At 38.8% G+C, this 21,190-nt stretch overlaps 1 protein-coding gene across 2 annotated transcripts in view; it reads right to left on the reverse strand.

The window, feature by feature from the left end:
- Positions 1–21,190, reverse strand: part of tyw1 (tRNA-yW synthesizing protein 1 homolog (S. cerevisiae)) — a 96,868-nt gene that overhangs the window by 23,010 nt on the left and 52,668 nt on the right. For both annotated transcript variants that reach the window (XM_036559614.1, XM_036559605.1), the window contains exons 12-13: positions 13,121–13,298; positions 9,971–10,106 (exon numbers count right to left, since the gene is read on the reverse strand). In XM_036559614.1, the coding sequence (XP_036415507.1) occupies positions 9,971–10,106; positions 13,121–13,298 (314 nt within the window). The remainder of the gene's footprint in view (positions 1–9,970; positions 10,107–13,120; positions 13,299–21,190) is intronic.

The following is a 21,190-nucleotide window of genomic DNA, read 5'->3' on the forward strand; positions in this document are numbered from 1 at the left end:
TGTCAGTACTGTACAGGCCGAAAACACAACAACAATTAAGAAACAATACACAACCCTCAGTAAAATATCATGTTTTGTTGATTTTCTGAGTGAAAATAAGTTAACACATCCTCTATAAGGAACACACTATATATTTGCTGCGTTTACCAAAAAAAAATTATACATAATATAAAATTTGCTATCAATTTTGCACAGACCAAAGTTTGTTTCATTTTTTTCAAATTTGTTAAATTCAGCAAATAAGTACAGTAATTGTGTATTAAAATGTGCAGAAAAGTGTTCTCTGAAGAGGATGTGTTCACTTCTTTTCATTAATAAAATCAACAAAACAAAACATGTCATTTGCATATAAGCGTATTGTGCAGCCCTAACGTTTATCAACAGCATAATGAAATTCTGCCATACTGTTAAGCAATTCTCCAGAAGACACTCGATTAAGGCCAAAAAAGAAGCCCATCAAGAGGCCAGGTAAACAGTTCATCAGCTCTTTTTACTACCTCCAACTTCTCTGACACAATGCTCTGATCTCTGCACTACGCTCAATAACTGTAAGCAAAAAGAAAAGGTAACAAGACAGACAGAAACATTTTCCAGATGAATATATGGAGCTCTGCAAATTTTTAAAATCAACGCTAGTACAATCCCGCTGACGACTTTTGATTTTAACAGCGACTAGACAGGCTGTCAATTAAATTCAATGGAGAAAGGCAAGAACTTTTTAATAGGAGAGTCGTTCCTTGTCTCAGACTGCCTAGAGTGATGTCGGTCAAGCGATCAGAGAAGATTTAAAATTCAGTTCTACTCATGTCGTTACCCAGACTGCAATAGCTGAGCGGCCCTAGGGGGAAGACTTCACCAATGCATTTGGGCGATAATGGCTACTCATCGCTTGGATGGCTATTATTTCACCCTGTCAATCATGTCCTCTTGAGAATTTCTGCCACTCTCTGGTGTTTCTAAGAATAACCGACCTACTCTGAGCTCTTTCACTGTCTCTGTCCACGAGTTCACATCTCAGCACAGTCAGCATTGTGCTACACTCCTGTTCAAACAGAGAGAGAGAGAGAGAGAGAGGAGAGAGAGAGAGAGAGAGAGAGAGAGAGAGACACTAAAGAAAGATAAAATATAGAGCAATAAACAAAAAGCAAAAAAGAAAAACAGGAAGGGCAAGAAAGCAAGCAAGGAAGGAACAAAGAAAAGTCAAAATACATCATTTGTCGAAAACGGAAAAATGCTGCTATACTCAGACCCTTCAAATTTGTACTTTGTAGAACCACTTTGCCACAGCTTTTAGTCTGTTTGGGAGCCATTTTTCACTCATTCTTCCTGACAGATTTACTCCAAATCGTTCAGGTTGGTAGGATGATGATATTGGATCGCAATTTTCAAACAGTGCCACAGATTCTCAATTGGATTGCTCTAGCCTTGTGCTTGGGATCTGGACTTAGACTTGGCCATTCATCTTTTAGTTCTTCAACCACTCCTGTGTTGCTTTGGCCTTGGGATCATAGTCCCACTGAAAGGTGAAGTTTCTCCCAAGCTTTAATTTTTTAAGCAGACGGAACCAGACTGTCTTGAAGTATCTCCCTGTATTTTGCACCATCCATCCATCTTTCAGTTTTAACAAGATGCCCAGTCCCCGCTGAAGAAAAGCATCCCCACAACATAATGCTCCCACTGCAATACCTCACTGTTTGGATATATGGGGGTGGGAGTATTTTGAATTTTGGCCAAAAAAGCTCAATTATGTCTCATCTGACCACAACACCTTATCCCACATTTTACCTGGTCTACTCTGATGCTTCCTGGCAAACTCCAGACATGCTTTGATGATCTGTGTTTTCGTCAGTAATGGCTTCTTTCTAGCCACCCTCCCATACAGTCCAGTATGCAGAGCTCTTGATATTGCTGACTGGTGCACCTTCATTCAAGTCTCAGTGTCTGAACTCCAGATCCTTCAAAGTGATTGTTGGCCTCTTTGCGGCTTCCCTCACAAGCCCCACTTCTTGCTCTGACACTGAGTTTTGAGGGATGGCCTTGTCTAGGCAGTGCCTTGATGGTATGAAAGCAGCTCCCATTTCTTTACATTTAATTTAACAGTGCTCAATGGGACATCCAAACATTTGGGTATTATTTTGTAGCCTTTTCCCATCTAGTGCATGTCTATAACTTCATCTCTAATTTCCTTGTAACACAGGCTCCTAACCCTGGTTCAAGAGTACACACTTGCCTGCAAAGGGAGCTTCCACAGCACAGAGGCCGAACACTTACGCAAAACAGTATTTTCTTAGCGAGAACTTATGGCCACAGAATATGTTCTTACATAAAACAATGTTGCTTTAAATGAATTATTTTAGGGTCAGTCTTTTAAAGCAGACTATGACAACACAAAATATCAAAGTGTCACATGTAATACAGATGAATGTGATGACTTTTAAGGGGGTTGAATACTTTTGCAAGACACTGTACATAAAGAAAAAGCAACAAGAAATAGTAGACAAGAAAAAACAAAGAAAAAGCAAGCAAACAAGAAAGCCAGAAAGCCAGAAAGCCAGAAAGAAAGAAAGAAAAGAGAGACTGAATAAGAACTGGAACTGCAGCAGAACACCACACATTCAGCTCTGAACACCAGAGAACCACGCAGCTCTAAACCACATCAGAAGAATCTTACTTGCATTGATTTCACAATAAGCCAGTTAAATACAATGCATACTTCAGTGCTCTGTAACTGTGGTACAGACTGCAGATCACAACGCAAGAATTTCCTTTTGAAGATGAAGAAGGAGGCGGCAAAAAAGGATCTGAAGTCATATATCTGGCGGGACTCATTCCCCAGCTCAATGAACATGGCTCATTCAAGCAGAAAACAAGATAAGCCAAGGACACACTTAGTATGGAAGTAAAGCTCCCACGTATGTGAACTTAACCCAAACAGCCCCACCACACGCACACACGCACAAACGCACACACACACACACAATAAACACTCATGCCACTCAAGCATGCAAGACAAAGCAGAGCGGTAGGAACATCGATCACCTGGACTGAATGTCAATGGCTTTTTTTCTAAGATGCCTTTAATTTTGTAACAGAGCATTGCTTATTTAGTTTCTAACACTAGGCTGGAGGAAGCAGAGCTCTTTCTCCTGCCAAAACACTGCAGATTAGTAGGGGGTGGTATGACCAAAAACATCTATATACACCTTTTTAAAATATTATATTTACATAATTTTTACATGTGTATATTTTATATACTATATTTGTATTTATAATTGTATATACATTACATTTTAGATGCCTCAGTAAATCTTTTTTTTTAGGTTAATTTTTCTAGGACATCCCTTCATTTTTAAGAAGAACAATTAACAACTGAAGTAAATTTTATATTTTTATTGTGCAAAACAGTATAAACAAAGCTGAACAATATCTAAATAAACCTATGGTGTGCACACATAAGCAAACAGCGAGTTCCCTGGTGATAAACCCTTTTTTATGTCAGAATTTCTCAGAATTTTTACTAAATTTGGTAAATATTAGTCATTCACAGCATTAAAAGCAGTTGTTAAGCCGCATATGCATGGCTTAACCAGGCCCCAAGAGAGCATCGCTGTCTGATGTAGCTGACCGATGGAGGTGATGCTGAAGTAGGTGCAAGAAGAAATAGAAGCACAGGAACTGGGCTAAAGGCTAAGGTTTTTTTTTGTTTTTTTTTTTAACTAAAAATTCCTGTTCCCATTTAAACGAAATGGGCCATTAACCACTCACCTAAAAGTACTAACCTTAGCAAGTGTTGCTGTGTAATCTTGTTTGTGGTACATACGTTACCAGCATAAACATCATGACATAACCTCTAAAGGAATTTCTATCAATATATCACCCACTACTACTGCAGACATGTTTAAGAATGTCTTACAATGTACAACTGTGCAAACTGCATGCCTAAATCACACACTTGCCTGAAAATATACTGAGTAATCTCAAACAGACTTCTGTGCTTTCTGACACTGTATGGCATAAAATGGACAAAAGTTAATTGCCTAGCTAAAAACAGTACTAGGGACCATCTTGAAGCTTGATCTGTACTAGTTTTGTGTTGGCTGATTGTTTGGGATAATCGTGTAATTTTGTGTAATTTGATTTTTGGCTAATACTATTGCTTTACCTATTTTTCTGGATGGTCTGTGAATTTGCAGTGGGTGTAGCTTGAGACCAACTGCCGTGGCTAATCTGCCCACAAACCGAACTCAGCGGCCTGTGCCCTATCCTCTTAGAGCTACCTCTCTCCGCTGCCCACCCCCCACTCCCTGCTGCACAGGACTTCATTAATCTATAGTGCAAAAGCTGGGAATTATTAGCTGGATTTCATTAGCAAAGCAGTGCATGTTGACGCGTCTCTGTTTTATGACCCATTCATTTTAAGCAATTAGGCCTGTTCATAAACGCCTGATATGGTAGATTACATTTGCACTTTGTTGTACTGCTGCTTTGGTTTTCAGTGTCATGCCCATTTCGGAAACAGCAGCATCACAAACAGATGCTCGGAGACGGAAGCTGAAGGGAGTTTATTTGGTCATTACCCACAGGCATCTCCTGTCAAAGTTGCTGTCACTTTGTGTTCAAACAGTGTTCAAAAACAGCCAGGCAAAATAAGGACACCGTCAAGCCGCCTGCTGTCACCACTTTCTATGGAGCATCGGTTACTTACATAATCTTAAAAGATAAAAATGTAATTTAAACAATTTTTTGCTTTCTCTTAAATGTATTTGGTCAGTCAAGATGTTTCTTGTTACTAACGTTTTCTATCTGAAACGTGCTTCTTTAGTTTTGCAAGTGAAGCTTATGTAAGCAATTGTGAGCAAATGAACCAATAAGCAATAGTTAACATTACTTTTTAGCTACACCAGCCTCATAGTAAACATGAAAACCAAACACATGGGCTGATACAGGGTAAGTAAACTGGATTTTTACTGCTTTAATGTAGGTGGCGTGAGCCCCAGGATGTGGTTGGTACTACTGGTTGAAAGGAGGATGGATGGATACTGGTATTCATGTTTTACAATTTGCTAAAAAAAGCAACAAGGAAGGTGCAGTGTTTCAGAGTTGAGCTGGGAGAGCACCTCCAAATGCAACGTGTATCTGGGTTACTTTCTGTTTTTCTGCTTTTCTATACAGTGAACTGTGCAAAAGTCCATCATTCAGTTGCTCATTTTTTTAGAAGATTTCTGAGGAAGGGGAAAGTCACAGAAAAAACAGAAGTTTCCAAACTGCAATTCAAAAAATTACTAGACGTTACACAGAACATGGGATTGCTAACAACTGTGCAAAACTGTCACCATCAGATAAACACTAGTCAAAGCTTTCATCTTTGAGAGAGAGAGAGGAGAAAATCAAGCTCCACTCTTACTTCAGATCTGAAAAATCCACAGGTGTTTCTGTCCATCCTTCCACTGTGAAAAGACAACCCAACACTGAGTCTGAAAGGATGTATAGCTGTCAAGAAGTCATTACTGACCAAAAAATAGACAAAAAAGAAGAAAACCTGCAAATTAAAGAAGCTGCTGAAATTCTCATAACAATAGATTGTCCACTCCAGAGTCCAGACCTCAAAATCACTGAATGCGTTTGGTATCAGTTGGATTTTGAGAAGCAGAAAATACAACCAACTTCTAAGACTGAAGTTTGGAGGTGTGGAAAAATATCCCTGCAGATTTTTCAGAAAAACTGAAAGCAGGTCTACTGAAAAGAATGAAAGCTACAATAAAGGCAAAGGGGACACACACACACAACAAAAACTCATTCAGCTTTTGACGTGTCTGTGGAATCTTCTGTTTGATATATGTTTTCTGGTCTTTTTTCCTGAGGCTGCAAAATTAATTAATTAATTATTAATTATTATTTTGATTAAAATTGAAATAAATGAATGGTGGTCTGGCTGGATGTCTGACTTTTGCACAGTACTTTATACTCTGTATGTGCGTGTGTCTGAGAACACACTCACTCACTGCTAAAAAGCAGCAATGAGCTCTCATCCAAGAGACAAATAATGCACCAAATACTCTAATGGGCAATACAAAACTCTCAGCAACATATCACATCAAAAGAAAAACATGAGGCAATCTTTACTACTGTGTACAAATTACAAATAAGACAAAACAATCCTCCACGTGTGTCTCCATACATCTTCTGACAAGTTGCAGCACTTTCTTTCGCTCAAATATATTAAAGGTTTCAGAGCCCAAGAGAGAAAAGTATGGAAAAGAATAGAAAAATGTAAACATTTCTGAGACTAGACCAATACATCTTTGAGGGCTCAGCAGGGTATCCAAATGAGATGAGCCATCCCAGAAGAGTACAAGAATAAAGACATATCTCTGTCATATATCCACTGGGAACACTATGCCCACATCACTTCAGTCTATGCTCTAACCATATGCGTATTTAAGAATCCTGTACCTACACAGAGAACAGTCAAGAAACTGATAAAGATAAGCTCAGCACTGGCCATTCTAGTGATACACATAAATACAACAGTAATATTAGTTAATATTCTGAGCACAGACGTGAGGTAACTGGTCTAACACACATCCTGTTGTCGCATTGGAGGCGCAGATTATTGGTGTTAAGAGTTCCCTCCCACTGGTTTTACAGCCAGGCTCTTTTTCAAGGCCATTAAGCCTGATGAGGAAAGTGGTTCGCGCTGGCTGGACGCTTTCGAGGAACGTGCTAATAAAGGTAATTGAATTAGCCAACGAGAGATAAGGCTGGCCGCATTATTCCAATAGAGAAGCTTTGAGGTGCGGCCAGGCAAAACCGCAGACTGCCTCATCCCAGTGCTTCAGAAACCTGGATGTGGGTCACTCCCACTCTCTCACAGTGAAGATTCCTCAGACAGAAACATGAGCTGAGGCCTCGATCACAGCAAGCTTGGACTCAGTTCTGCAGTCAATTACATTCTAGCAAAAGATAAGAGCTATCTAAAGCACAACACAAGAGCAATATAATTGTGCGGTGAGGACTAGTGCGCTTTGTTTGTGAACCATTCTTTATTTAATTTCCAGTCAAAAGAGCCATTAAGTACAACTTAATCATTCTTCAAGAGATATTTCTGAGGATATATAAGACAATTCAATTGCATAACGAAGGGCAAAGTCAAAGGAAAACTTAGGAACTCCTAACAACCAAAGGGACTCCTAACAACCATGCAAGACCTGGTAGACCACCAAAACTGTCACCATTAGATAAACAGTACTTAAAGCTTTCATCTTTGAGAGAGAGGAGAAAATCTACACGTGTTTCTGTTTATTGTTCCACTGTGACAAATCAGCGTTACGGCTTTAAAAGGATGTGCAGCTGACAAGCTGTTACTAAAACAAGGAAATTTGCTAATGAAATAAAGAAGCTGCAGGTGTTCTCAGAACAATGGAACAATCACTGAACATGCTTAGGATTAATTGGATTGTGAGAAGAAGAAAATGCAACCAACTTCTAAGACTGAACTTTTGTATAAGTCTGAAATTATTGTTTTTTTCTGCTGTTTTTTCTCTAAAATAGGTTTAAAAAAGCCTTTCTAGCTATCAGAAATAGGCAGGCATGGCTGGTCCAGTTTAAGGATCTTGAAAGGTGATGAGTAAAATTGAACAGGGGCAAATTCACTGAAATGAAAGTAAGTAATGTACAGACTGATTGGTTGCCTGCTGAGGCTACACCAGTCCCTCCTAATATCACCTGAGCTTTCTATGCCCCGAGTGACCTTCTGCTGTTGTAGATGGGCTTTAGGCAGCACCAAGCCCTTAGTCACTAATAATAGCTGCTACTTGAACTTCCTCCCAGCAGAGAACCACGGTTACTGTGATTTCAACCCAAGCCTTCAGAAGAGGACCGGTGGAAGTCATTTTCCGGACTGCGGGAGGAGATCTGCTGTTCCTACAGCTTCACTCTCTTTGTGGTTTTTTCACAGGCACTTACATACACACTCCTGCTCAATTGCATCTTCAGATGAGCCATTATAAGCCACAGAAACCATATGGCAGATTGCAAGCAGGAAGAAACCATTCAGAATCACAGTCTTTATTAAAAAAAATTCCACAGGCTTGTCAAGGCCCTCAGAGAACAAAACACTTCTAAGAATTCTTCTCACTGAACACTGAGCCTTAGTAAGAGCAGACAACAGTCAGCCTGCTTTCAGAATGGAGGCAGGTACAGCTCCCTCTCAACTCTACAGTATAAAAGTGAAGTACGGCTGAACGATATTGGAGAAAACTCAAATTGCAATATTTTATGGTTTTGTAATAAAGGCTGCAATATTTAGAAAACAAAAATCGAGCCAAAATCTACCCAGATGAACCATTATCTATTGTCTACATTGACTATTTTTGGGACAAAAAGGCCAATAAATTTTGATATTTTCTTTAACATTAACATTTCACTTAAACCATGAGTATTCTACAGTAACATCAGTATACAGCCATATGCAAAAGTTTGGGCACCTGTGGTCAAATTACCTGTTCTGTTAATTTTCTAAATGAAACTAAATTAACACATCCTCTACAAAGAACAAACATCCGCACATTTTAATGCACAATTAGTGTTTATTTGTTGAATTTAACATATTAGCGAAATAAATATTAAATGGGCCCTGTGCAATGTTATGGCACATTTTATACTTTTATTTATTTTCCAATATGCTAAACTGCACTAAAATTTGCAGGAAAAATGTCTAAGTTTATTGCCTGTAGAGGACATTTTAATTATTTTTACTGTGAAACTTTGAAAGGGGGATACAAATCCAAATCCTTTCCACACAGAGTCTGAGATTTACAGAAAAAAGTGAAAACATACACATTAACACTAGTGCTGCCTTTCACATCATAGTTCATAAATTCTTGTGTGGTTTGTACCAGCGAAGAAGAGAACCATCAGTCATTTCACAGTTTGGTAACAACTTAAATCAAGACCAGGGCTACAATTCCCTCTTTACAGTCACTTTCCCATGGCCTGATGTGAATTATAGGAAAAAGTACTGAGTTTCAGTGCAGCAGGGGAAATACCTGACCATATTCTGAGGTCCAGTCATTGAGAGCTGAGCCTCTGACCTTATGAAAAACTTTATAAAAGAACACTGCGATGTAGAGCATAAAAAATAAAATGTGAGAAAATGGCACTGATGCAGATGCTTTACACATTTGAAACAGTCTGCACTTAGAGTCCTCATCTATTATTTATAACGCATGTCCAGTCTTGAACAAATCCCAAATAATATCAATAACCTTACAAAAGGTTTGCGCTTGGCTGTTTTTCATACTGAGAGTTAGCCTCTAGAAAGGCAATAAGATGTGAAATGTGAAAATACTGTCTATTACACTTACTTCAGGCTACTTAACCAAATGCCATCACAGAAGTTGGCCTTATATTTTTTTCCTCACCATCCACATTGACTTTGGCTGCATATAATGAAACCACTAACTTTTAATTTCACAAACAGAGAAATGATAGTTTCTGCAGGAGATAATAGATATTAATAGAGAACCGTACAACAGTCAGAGACCAGATTTCCAGTCAAAATAAATGAAGGGTGGTCTCTGACTTTTGTACAGTATGTTTATTAACACAGAATAAAAAGGTTTCAATGTCTGCAGCCATTAAAACACAACTGGTTCTTAATTTGTTTTTCTCCTGGTGATTATCCTGCACAGCTATAAACATATCCATTTAATTCTTACATTCAGATGCTCCTGCAGTCTTGGTGAATTAAATCAGGTGCGTTAAATTAGCTTTGTCCTATGCAAGGACCTGTTATCAACAAAGGTAGTGAAGTCTTCTCTCATAGAATACGCTAGGGTAAGACTACATGACTACAAACAAATGGAATACTTTCTTAAAACTTCCAGGGTTAAACTTGATGTCAATAAAAACATTATGTTGTCTGTTGGCAAATTGACCTCTCAGTGTTGGTGAACCACTGGGTGCTCACCTTTTCTCCGAGGGCTCTAAGGCTGTCCAGGAAGCGCTGCCAGAAATCTTTGAAGAGGGGACGGTCGATCCGCTTCAGACTGTCTTTAGTGCTGGCATCTACACTGACGTACAGCTGGGTAACTGGCACCAGGCTCCTGTGGAGAGATGGGAAAAAAAAAAACACAAAAGTTAGGGTAAAAGAGATATTACACTTGAGAACTGACTGAGTCAGTTCTTGCTCATCTGAAAAAAGCGTCTGGGTGTCTGCCAACAGCTTTTCTCTGAAACCTTTTAACAAGAATTTTCTGAAGGGCTGAAAGCGTGTCCATATTAGCCAGTAACTGCACATGATCAAATCAGACAAAATTGTGACCCATCATTTTACAAAAGCACTTTAAAAAGAAGCAACATCTTCCACTGAGCTAGCCTCCAAATTCCAAAGAGACTTTTTTGCTGCTTGTTTTGTCATATTTGCTCCGAATAATGTGGCAAGAGTCAAAGAGGTGCATGACATCTATTAACCAAACAAAAACTGGGATCTGACAAAGACTGAAAAGAACATTTAACTCTCTTTGCAAAATCACAACAAATGAGCTTGTGCACTTATGTTAAATTTAAAAACTAAACATTAATTGCGCATTAAAAAGTGATCTATGAAGAGGAAGTGTTAACTTGGAACAAGTTTACACCTTGCATTTACATGTGTCTGGATCATATCTGGATAAACTTTGCCCAGATTCCCCTTAATTTTTACTAAAAATGTCTTCACTTAAAAAAACAAAATCTGAACATGATCTGATCATGCGCCCAAACTGTATCTAAATTAAATAAAAATAAAAACTTCAGGCCACAAAAAGCACACTCGGAAATTTGCTATGCTCAAAATATTATTATTATTATTATTATTATTATTATTATTATGTCCTCTTGTTTTTTTTCATTATTGTTTTTAGCAGAAATCTGGGGGTGCCGCAGTCCTCTCAGCACCACTGCTTCCCACGTCCCTGATGAACAGGTTTGAAAATAACAGCACTGTCCTTAATTCGTGGGCTGAAATGTGCAGCCTGTTTTAGAGAAAGCCACGGTGCTTATTAAAATACAAATCGCAACTCGTATCCTTTCCGTGAATAGATGAAATGCTTGTGTGACGGTTTATCCCTAAATGGCAACATAAGTAAAATATGAGGGCTGCATTATTGAAATGAATAATGCAGTCCGACTTGTCTCTCGTCATCATGCTCAATGGAACAGCAGCTTCCCTTTTTTCCACCTACCAGCTCCAGGGATGTTAAGACACTCTGGAAACAGGAGTGCCTCTGTCCTGAGATGCTGAATTAACATTGTTCTGTTTCTTCTACTAGATCCTGTTCTGACTAAGCCACAACAGAAACCTGTCCCAGTATGTCGCATACAGGAGCAGCTACCCAAAATGCCCACAATCAGCATGAATGGATAGGAGTTTGCTCGTCACTGACTGAGCTTTCACACGGAGTGAGAGGTGATGTCTTGGCTGACGTGTGAACTGAGGAGAGGATGTATTTTTCATTAAGCTGCAGGAGGAGAGAGCACACCGATAGACTGGGGAAAGTGTGCACACAAACATGAGCTGGAGGAGGAACAGGCTAGAGGCGGGGCAGTGATTTGCAATTCTGTGGCCGATTACTGCTTATCAGTGGCGTCCCAGGCCGAGTGAAGCTTCAAAAGAGCGAGTGAGGCTGCACTGGGATGTAAAGTGGGAAGACTTGATGTAGCTCCAGTAAACTCCGATACACAAAGTACTAACAGAGCTGCAGACTGCGGGAGGTGTTCTGTAGGCACCGTGTCAAAATGACTAGTACAGCCTGAGAGAGCACAGATAGAGAAGTCAGACCCAGCAGTGACAGGGCTGTCAGTCACATATAATAATGAGACTGTCTGGATTTCAAACAGGAATAGCTCCTAACATATGATCCATGCTATATCCAAACCATAATAATAAAGAGCCAGGAGAATTTTCTGAATGCTAATGATATTGTTTTTTTTAATAATAAAAAAAATAATAATGATGATGTCTCTCACTTTGAATACATTCTTTTCAACCATTATATCTCCTGCTTGGTGTATATTCAAGTGGGTGACTGTGGATGCAACACAGCTCGTTACCACACCACGAATCAACACTTTGATTGGACGTCACTCAGAAGGGTGTGCATCAACGTTTTGATGTGTCAGTTATATGTGTATATCGTCATCTACGCCACATCATGACACGGTCTGTTTGATGTAAATTATCAAAAAATTCAAATAATAAAAAAGGCAAATCATTTTGTATGATGTCACCGTTCATGTCACACATATACAGCTTAAAATATCAGCACCCCCAGCTGCATCCCTGATTGTGTCCAATAGACAGTGTTTTAGGCTTGAGTCTTCATTAGTTTCTGAGGTACAAAACCTTTAAAAAGTGGGCCTTTGCCTTACAATGAACTACGGAAAAAGGCACACACTTTGTAATTATTTGTGAAAAAATGATTCTGTATATGAAAGTTTGATTTAAAAGGCCCACAGGAAAAAAAAAGGTTTAAAAGGCCAAAGGGAATTTTTTTTTTTACATATATCAGTCTTGAAGGCACAGTAACAAAAATAGCCTGTTTACCTGTAAGGGATAAAGAGATGATGGAAAAAGGTACATGCAAAAATGAATGATGGCTGCTTTTAGTACACAAATCACAGACTTTGTGATGAGAAATAAAATTCGAGAAGATTTTAGGCCCATTAAGATGTGTTTAATTATCTAAACAGAGCATACAAAGATGTGTGTTTGCCATTTTATGACTAACTGAAAGCCTAGGAAAAGAAATGTGGCCAACTTCGGCATATTCCAGTACTCTAGTTACACTTGGGTACGATATATAGGGTTGGCAAATTAACGCAACGCAACTACAATACCAACATAAACTGTGGGGGCAGTATATCACAATGTGACATGATGTCAGCTGCAGACTGAATTAACGACGACAACCCGTTTCTGCTGTTTTCACACAATAAATAATAGTATAGTTTCCTCTGTGGTTGTCATGCTCATTGTTGACCTTAATCAGAAGAAGTAATCATGGAAGGCTTTCTTGTACTGGCAGGGGATGTTTCGGCACTGATTTGAGCCAAGTATACCCAGTGTACTCAAACCCACCTGATCTCCTCAGGAAACTGGGCGTTGGTGACGAGGAAACTGGAGATGTGGCGCTGGTGGAGAAGGCGCAGAAAGGAGTTGATCTCTGGGTACATGATGGGCTCACCCACCAGAGACAGAGCACAGTGCTTCACGGTTAAGCCCTCCTCAAAACGTTCAGGCCGTACACCAGGGACACCTGCCACAGTCCAAAACACAACTCGTCAAAAATAACAGCAAGACAAATATTTGACAAGAATGCTTCTGACAGCCAGCAAAAAAGCAATAACATGAAATTGGTATAAAATTGAACCACCCTCAACAGAACAGTGGGTGGAAAGTGTAAAAAATAAATAAATAAATAAATAAATAAATAAATAACAGCAAGACAGGCAATTTTATTTGCATAGCACATCTTACAACAGACACTTTGAGACTCAAATGTAGAAGTCGTCTATCTCAGCACAGGAAGGTGAAGTTACAAGCGAGGGAGATCTGGACAAAAATTACAAAAACACTGGCTAAGGACATGAAGCGGCTGACGTGGTAGACAGAGTGCAGCAGCCCGCACAGACATCAGAAAAGAAGACAACAGAGAATTCTAAAGTGAAATCAAAATCGACATGGCATTTGTCTTGAAAAGCGGTATGAATTTTTTATGCGGAGCTGGTACATTCTCCTCCTGCTCTTTTGCTTTCTTTCGCTCTCACCCTGTCTCCAGACTCAGGAGGGACCTGGCACTAATACGGGGGCAACGTACCATCAGCACAGTGGGCTTCTTGGCCTGTTAGTATGTTTGCGTACAAGGCCCTGTGTCATCACTAGGTATGAGGGCATTTTAGCCATTTTTGCTAATAGAATACCCTCACTTTAAAAACAAACAAAAAAAAACAGTATTTGAAGACTTTTTTACATTTATTAATAAGATACATAAATATGAATGGGTTAACAGTTGTTTATGGCATGCAGCTAGAATAATAGGTAATCTGTAAGCAGACTTGGGTAATAATGGAATACTTGTTATGGTGTTATGTAATCAGCATCCAAAAACACTTCTTCATATAGTTGTATGCAAAAGTCTGCATACCCCTGATCAAAATACGTTTGGCTTTAAATAAACTCTTAGGGGAAGAAGGAGAAAGAGGAACAAGAATTGGATCCATCGAGCAGAAACGATGACAAAGTTATCGTTTTTCTTTTAGCCAGCGCAACTTAAAGATGCAGACACTGGGTTACGATTATCACTGACTTACAGAGGAGCTGAAGCTCTGCAGTAGTGCTGTGTATGTGATAGAGTTTGAGGAGCTGCTTCAGCTCAGGAGTGAACAAACCACAGGAGAAATTATTAACAGTGATGTGAGAGACAGCACTAGTGTTAATGTGTACTTTTTTCCCAGTAAAACTCTATTTCGACCCTTTATGTAAAGGCCTCGGGTTAGGCACCCCCTCTGGTATAACTGGAAACTGCTGTATGCAAATGTTTGAACAGCCCTGCCCAAATGACATGTTTTGTTGATTTTCTAATAATGTAAAAATAAAACATATTAAACCTGCCATAACTTTTGCACAGCCCACATTTTATACCCCTCCCAACACACACACTGTTTCATCCAGCAAATAAGCAGTAATTGTGCATTAAAGTGTGCAGAAGTGTGTATAATGCACATTTACTAGGCTCCGGTTTGAGTCAGTCCTCATCTAGGAGCTTATACTTTCCCTGCCTCAGTTACACTGAAACTGGTTTCTCAGCAAAAAAGATTGATTGCTTTGCCATTGTTTACCAGCAATGGCCTTTCAATACAGGCCTTGTCATTATAGCACTAAAGCCTGGATCTCAAATCAAGAAGAAGTGTGACTACCAGCAGAGCAGAGAAAATGCAGCATAAACTAGCAGCTTTGATGGGTATTTACTGTTCAACTGCAGTGGCCTTGTCATGCTGTGAAATAATACATGGGGCTTAATTAGTTCAAAGCTCAATAAAACCACTTGGATGGACCTACTACAGTGAACACTGAGTAATTAAAGTGATTCTCAAACCACAATAATATTTACATTTAATAATTAAACATATTTAGGTGTATTCATTACTTCGGCTCAAAATATATTAAGTAGGCAGAAATAATGTTTTAATAATATATACTAGTGCAATTTAAATGGAATTAACCATCCAGTTCATCAAGAACAAAAACCTGCTGCATTATTACATCAAATAATTAATGTGCATTCAGTTCGATATCTGAGTATCTGTCCATGAACAGATATCTGGTTAACTGCAAGGAAGGGGAAAAAAAATTATACATAAATAAAGTGGTGCTGTAGGCTTACCTTTTTAGGTGACAGCGCTAGTGTTGCACAAAACCATAGCAGCATGGAGAGGAATATGTTTTATTATTCTAAAACATCCAGAGGTTTCTGTGTTGGATGAGTAACGGAGGCTGCCTCTTTAGATGAGCTAATGAGTTAACAGAGCTAACAAGTCTCACACTGGATGCTGATAAGGACTCTGTTGTGTTCTACACAAGGCGTTTATCCTCAGTGGATGATGCGCCAACATGTTATTTGTCAGAGAAATAGATTTTCAATGTTTCTGAACCTGGCTAACATCAGCTAGATTAGCTGTGCTATCTCTGCTTTCTCAGCCAAACGCTCAACAACGTTTCCGTGTCCGTGTGACAACAGATTCATATTTAGGCACTGATGTTTCAGAGTAGTAAAGTGTAACTTAGATGCAAATACAAGCAAAGCTATCACATTTCACTGAATTGCTGCCTGTATATTTTCTTTTTCCTGTAATGAAACGAACACTCAAACAGTTCTCAACATTCAAACACTGGGACTTACCAAGTACTCTAGTACCTGGACACTTTTAGTGTGTACATTAAGTATTGTGTAATGTTTCAAATGAGCCTCATTTTAAAACCCAAACTATGTGTTCTATAGTTACTGATTCAGGCTCAAAAAGAGAGGATAATTAAATAAATAAACGTACTGAGTTAAAACAACATACCAAAAAAAGTCTTTAGAAATGGTACGACGATATATTCATTGTTTGGTCTATTTCAAACGATGGTATATTTCGCAACAGTTCATTTTAAAAGGAGAGCGAGACCCACGTCCTCAACCACCAGGTGGTTGAGGACATACCAGCGCTCTCAACACATGAACAGAGCAACTGCACCAGGGCTTGTTTTAATCAAACTAAACTTGTCAAGTGTGAACACACTTTAAATTGACATATTTGAGATGATTCTTATGATGCCCCCCTGGTAAACCAACCTTTATTGCAAATTTTGCACTCGGAATTTTCTTATAATCTGAAAATTAAAATATTGTTATGATCTGATAATTCATGTTCCCACACTTTCAATTTCGTAGGCATGTTCGCTCTTTTAGTGTCAATAGCCACGTGGAAAGAGGTGCAGTTTTTCACACTTCAACATGAGGTGGCATTGGTGCCTGGCATGAATTCAGCTAAACTAGATATAGATAGTTTATTTATTATTATTAACATTTTCCAAAAATTAACAATAACTTTTATCTAAAGGCCTCTGCTGATTAAATTTATTGCAGTTTTGGCTAAAATGTTTATCTAAATAAAATGAATAACATTTGATCATTCTAATTATTTGGCCAGACCTAGCAAACTGCATGTTTATATGCCTTCGACGGGTCTGCACTATTAAGTATTCTCAAACAGACTTGCTTAAGGGGTCTTTGACAGTTTATGATACACTGTTATCTATAAAAACTGAAAGTCCCATAGTTAAATATAGTAGTAACAGCCACACTGAAACCTGAATTTTGTCAGTACTTTTGTGCATTTTTATAGATAACAGTAAGGCAGTGTCAAAAGCCACATAAGCAAGCCTATTTGAATTTGTGGCAAGTGTGTGATGATTTAGGCATGCAGTTTGCACAATGAGGGCGATATTCAAGGCTTTGAAACAGATCCACACTTCAAAACAGTCTTGAAGTCTGCTTTAGCATACAGCCTCCATCTTGACCAAGACTATGCCACTGTATTTACTGCTACACCAAGCCCATACAGTCAGAGAGCCAGACTGTTTATGCTTTTCTGCCCAAGTCAGCCTGTTCTTCTGTCTGAAACTGATGGAAAGAACAAAGAAATGCTAAAAGTCAATGTCTTTGATTCTGCTGAACTCAAAACCAAAACCAGCAATGCCAAAGGATCCGTTCCAACACCAAGAGGAAACAGTGAGGCAGTAAATTCACTCCAAAGGGTCCATGAGTCACTTCCATCAGAGCCATCTGGTGCGCCCTACAGTTTGAAGGTAGTCGTGCCCCCGTCAACACCGACCAGAGCTGAGACTCTTTCTCTCTTTCTCATCAGGATACTGAAAGCATGAACTGGAACTGAGTTTCGTAAAACTTAGAGCTGGGACAGGATGTATGATGGTTCTGAACTGACAATACAAAAAACAAGATAATTCAAAAGGGACCCAACCAGTATACTGATTTGCTGGTAATGTCGGCCGATTTTGAAGTCCCACGGATTTAGCAGTATCAGCAAAATTCTCTCCAATAAAGCACCAGTATTTTGTGGCTTTTTTAAAGTAGTAACTAGGGTGACCACACGCCCTCTTTTCCCAGCACGTCCTCTTTTTGGGCCCTTAAAACATGTCCGAACAGGGTTGTCTCAAAAGTTCAGGATTTAGCTTCGCTTTCACGTTGACATTTACTTTCTATAGACAGCCCCACACCACCCTACTGTACCCAGTGTCCTCCTTATTCTTAAACTAAACTATGATCACCCTAAAGTGTAATTAACTGTAAGGAAAAGGGGAGAAAAACAAAATAAAAAAATAAAAACACCCTCACACCACAGTATTTATATTATTTAAGCCTGAATTTCTGCTGTTTGAGTTTAAGTCATGTTAACACTGAGAACTGACCATATGTAACCACTCACAGTTGACGATTCACAACCAAATCACTGTTTAACAAACAATTGAAGTTATGCTATGTTCACGTGTGTTGAGAAAACAGTCATTCCGTGTCTCATAGCAGTACATGACAGATGGCAGCATGAAGCCACGCAAATGCTGGAATGATGACATTACCAGCAGAGAAGAGCTTTAGCGGTGTAGACTTTTATGTATTTTATTGTAGTGTAGATGTTTATTTGTCAGGAGAACAATCTCTATTCTTTTATTTTATACGCAATATAAAAAAATGAATAAAAGAATTCTTTTATTTATTCTTTTATATTGGGTTCATCTGGAATTCCACAAGACATGTGGCAACCATGGCTCAAAAAAAAAAATAATAATAATAAAAACGCAGACGCAGTCGATATCAAAAGTTGGAAAAACTGAACTCTTGCAGTCTGAAGAATATTGTCACTGGCAGTGGTAGAATACTCTGTCACAGCTTCATTAAAAACAACAGAATATCCAGTTTACCATTGGCCAACACATGAACAGAGCATTAAAGCCGGACTGAACAGCATTTTGCAGTCTTTACAGGCTTGTTTTCAAAATCACCCTTAAAACAATAATATCTGAAGCGTTTTTAGTCGTCTGTCTGACGGAACAGATATGTTTCCGTTTCAATCAGTGGTTTAATCCACATCAATGCGACTAGATGCATGTCTTTAATCACATACTCTTACTTTCTAAAGCATTCAAACTAAGTTACTAAAATGGGATGATCATGTTGGTGTGGTAGGAGTGAGTGGAGGAGACTGTTCTCTTATACAGCTATAAAAACTTGTGACAGTGAAATAGTCTGAACAAACAGATCTGTTTGTGCTGTAAAGTTTTAAATCTGTTGTAAAACTGTTTAATTGCAAAAGAAAGGCAAGGGCTACCGAGTGGCGCAACCGTCAAAGCGCTGGCCCTGTCATCAGGAGATTGCGAGTTCAATTCCTGGTGATGCTACAGCCATCCGTGGCCGGGAGTCCAAGAGAGCACAATTGGCCTCGCTCTCTCTGGGTGGGTAGGATGGCCCCTCCTTCTCCCCTCAATCACTCAATGTGATGCTAGTCAGCGCAGGTGTCTATTACAGTAACAGAACTGGCGGTTGGCACTTTCCTCCAAGCACGTTCGGCTGTCCAATGACGTTGCATTAGCGGCTAGTAGCTGGCTTTACAGATCTCGGAGGAAGCCCGTGTTAGCCTTCGCCCTCCTAGTGCTGGTAGTATCGTGTGATTGGGGAAGTCCTAACTAGTGGGTGGAAATGGAGACAAACATTGCATATAATGACCTTGTCGTGTCTCCACGGTATAGCATCGTCTTATTACAAATTTTTTCTAATTTATCTAAATCTTTGTAGATGAAATTTTTGAGGTTACAATTTTTGTGGCCTAAAAAAGTTTCCAAATTCTAAACAGAGATAAGAATACTCAAATACTTAGACGTATTCAGGCCAGCCTTAACTGGAGTTTGATCACATGAAACTATATTGACAAAATCAGCTGGCAGAATTTTTATCTTCTTAAATGAGTATCAGTCACAAAATTTTTCAGTCAGGTGCTAGTTTCCAATAGTCAAATTAAGAGAGTAAATACATGAAAAACTACAGAGCCCTTATGAAATTATCTGAACACAACAGGACTCAGGAATCACAAGGCAATTTTTCTTCTAAACTTCAGTTTTTATGCTCAACGTGGAAACCATTAAGCAAATCACTGGGGATGCTTTTCACACTTCTTGACCGTAAATATTAAACTATTTTCCTTATCAGACAGACCACCATGCCGAACAACTTCCAGGTCTGTAAGTCATCAGTGCTAAGAATCATGTCCTAAGAAACAGACATTAACTGAGAACATTATTACTGACTAGATTTTTCTCTCATAAAGATTAATCTATATTTGTTGCTGTGTTTGTCTACTTTCATCATCAGCTCAGTTTTGACACCAGTGGGGATGATATGTACTGATCAACTGCAGCAGCAAAGCACCCTAATTACAGCTCTATTGTTGTGTTCTGCCTATGAAAGAAGTCTGAGAAATAAGCTCTACATTCAGTTTCAGACCATCAAATGTGATTCCATCACAGAGTAAATCCCCCTGTTAATCTGTTAAAGGTGATGGGTGTAACAGCAATCTGAAGCTTACAACTGCAAAGGAAGTGACACGGCACGAATGAATAAATTAGGCCCATTTTCACACACTGGTACTCGCGACACTGCCGAATGTGAACCCTGTTCACAGCCAAATATCTCTCAGTGTCTGAGACAGACATTGGCTTCTTTATGGGAGTATATGGATATTCAGAACTGATCTCAGTATTAAATAATCTAGCATTCAAATAAGCCAGAAAATATATATATATATATATATAAAAATATATAAAAAGAATGAAATTGTGCAACCTTTAAATATGTTCTTGACTGAGTCTGCAATGTAGAACTGCAGAGAATGCTGGCACATAAGCAGCTGATACTGTATACAATATAGAAACACCTAAGCCAAAATAATGGTGTATTTGCACAGTGTTGTGAGTTATCATTCAGGTGTCCACATGTGCTGATATCCAATAAAAAGGTAAACTGCAATATTTAACATGCACACTACTTTGAAAGCACTGTCCCTGCATTTTAGTCAAACAAGCTGTAGATGTTTTTTTAGATACACAGAATAGCTCTGGTTGCACAAAGGTCCCCTACACTGTCACACTGTGATGTCAAGCTTTATCTAATGTTTGTACAGCAGTTTTACTGAGTTGTGGGTCTGAGCAAGTAGTGGGTGATATACCAGATTGTCCAGTCTACTGGTCAAAACTATGCTGAAGGTACGAGGTTTGTCATAACCTTTACACTGCTGTGCTACAAATAAGCACAGATGATGCAACATAAAAACACAGCAAAATACCTTCAGTTTAACCTTTTTAGCTGAATGAGTCATGGATGTTTCACCTGCATTTCAGTGAAAATTAACTCTTATTACCCAAAGGTAATACTGCATTTTTTTATTTTGTTCAGATAATCACATATGCCATTTGTTATTTTTAGGAGACTCTGTGCAACGCAGATATGTCATAGCAAACGCTTACAGAATTTTGATGTCTATAGTTCAGCCAGTTTTACAAAATGCACACACCACTTCCTGTTTTTTAATTTGTTTT

Source organism: Colossoma macropomum, unplaced genomic scaffold (genome assembly GCF_904425465.1).
Source record: "Colossoma macropomum unplaced genomic scaffold, Colossoma_macropomum, whole genome shotgun sequence".
Lineage (NCBI taxonomy): Eukaryota > Metazoa > Chordata > Actinopteri > Characiformes > Serrasalmidae > Colossoma > Colossoma macropomum.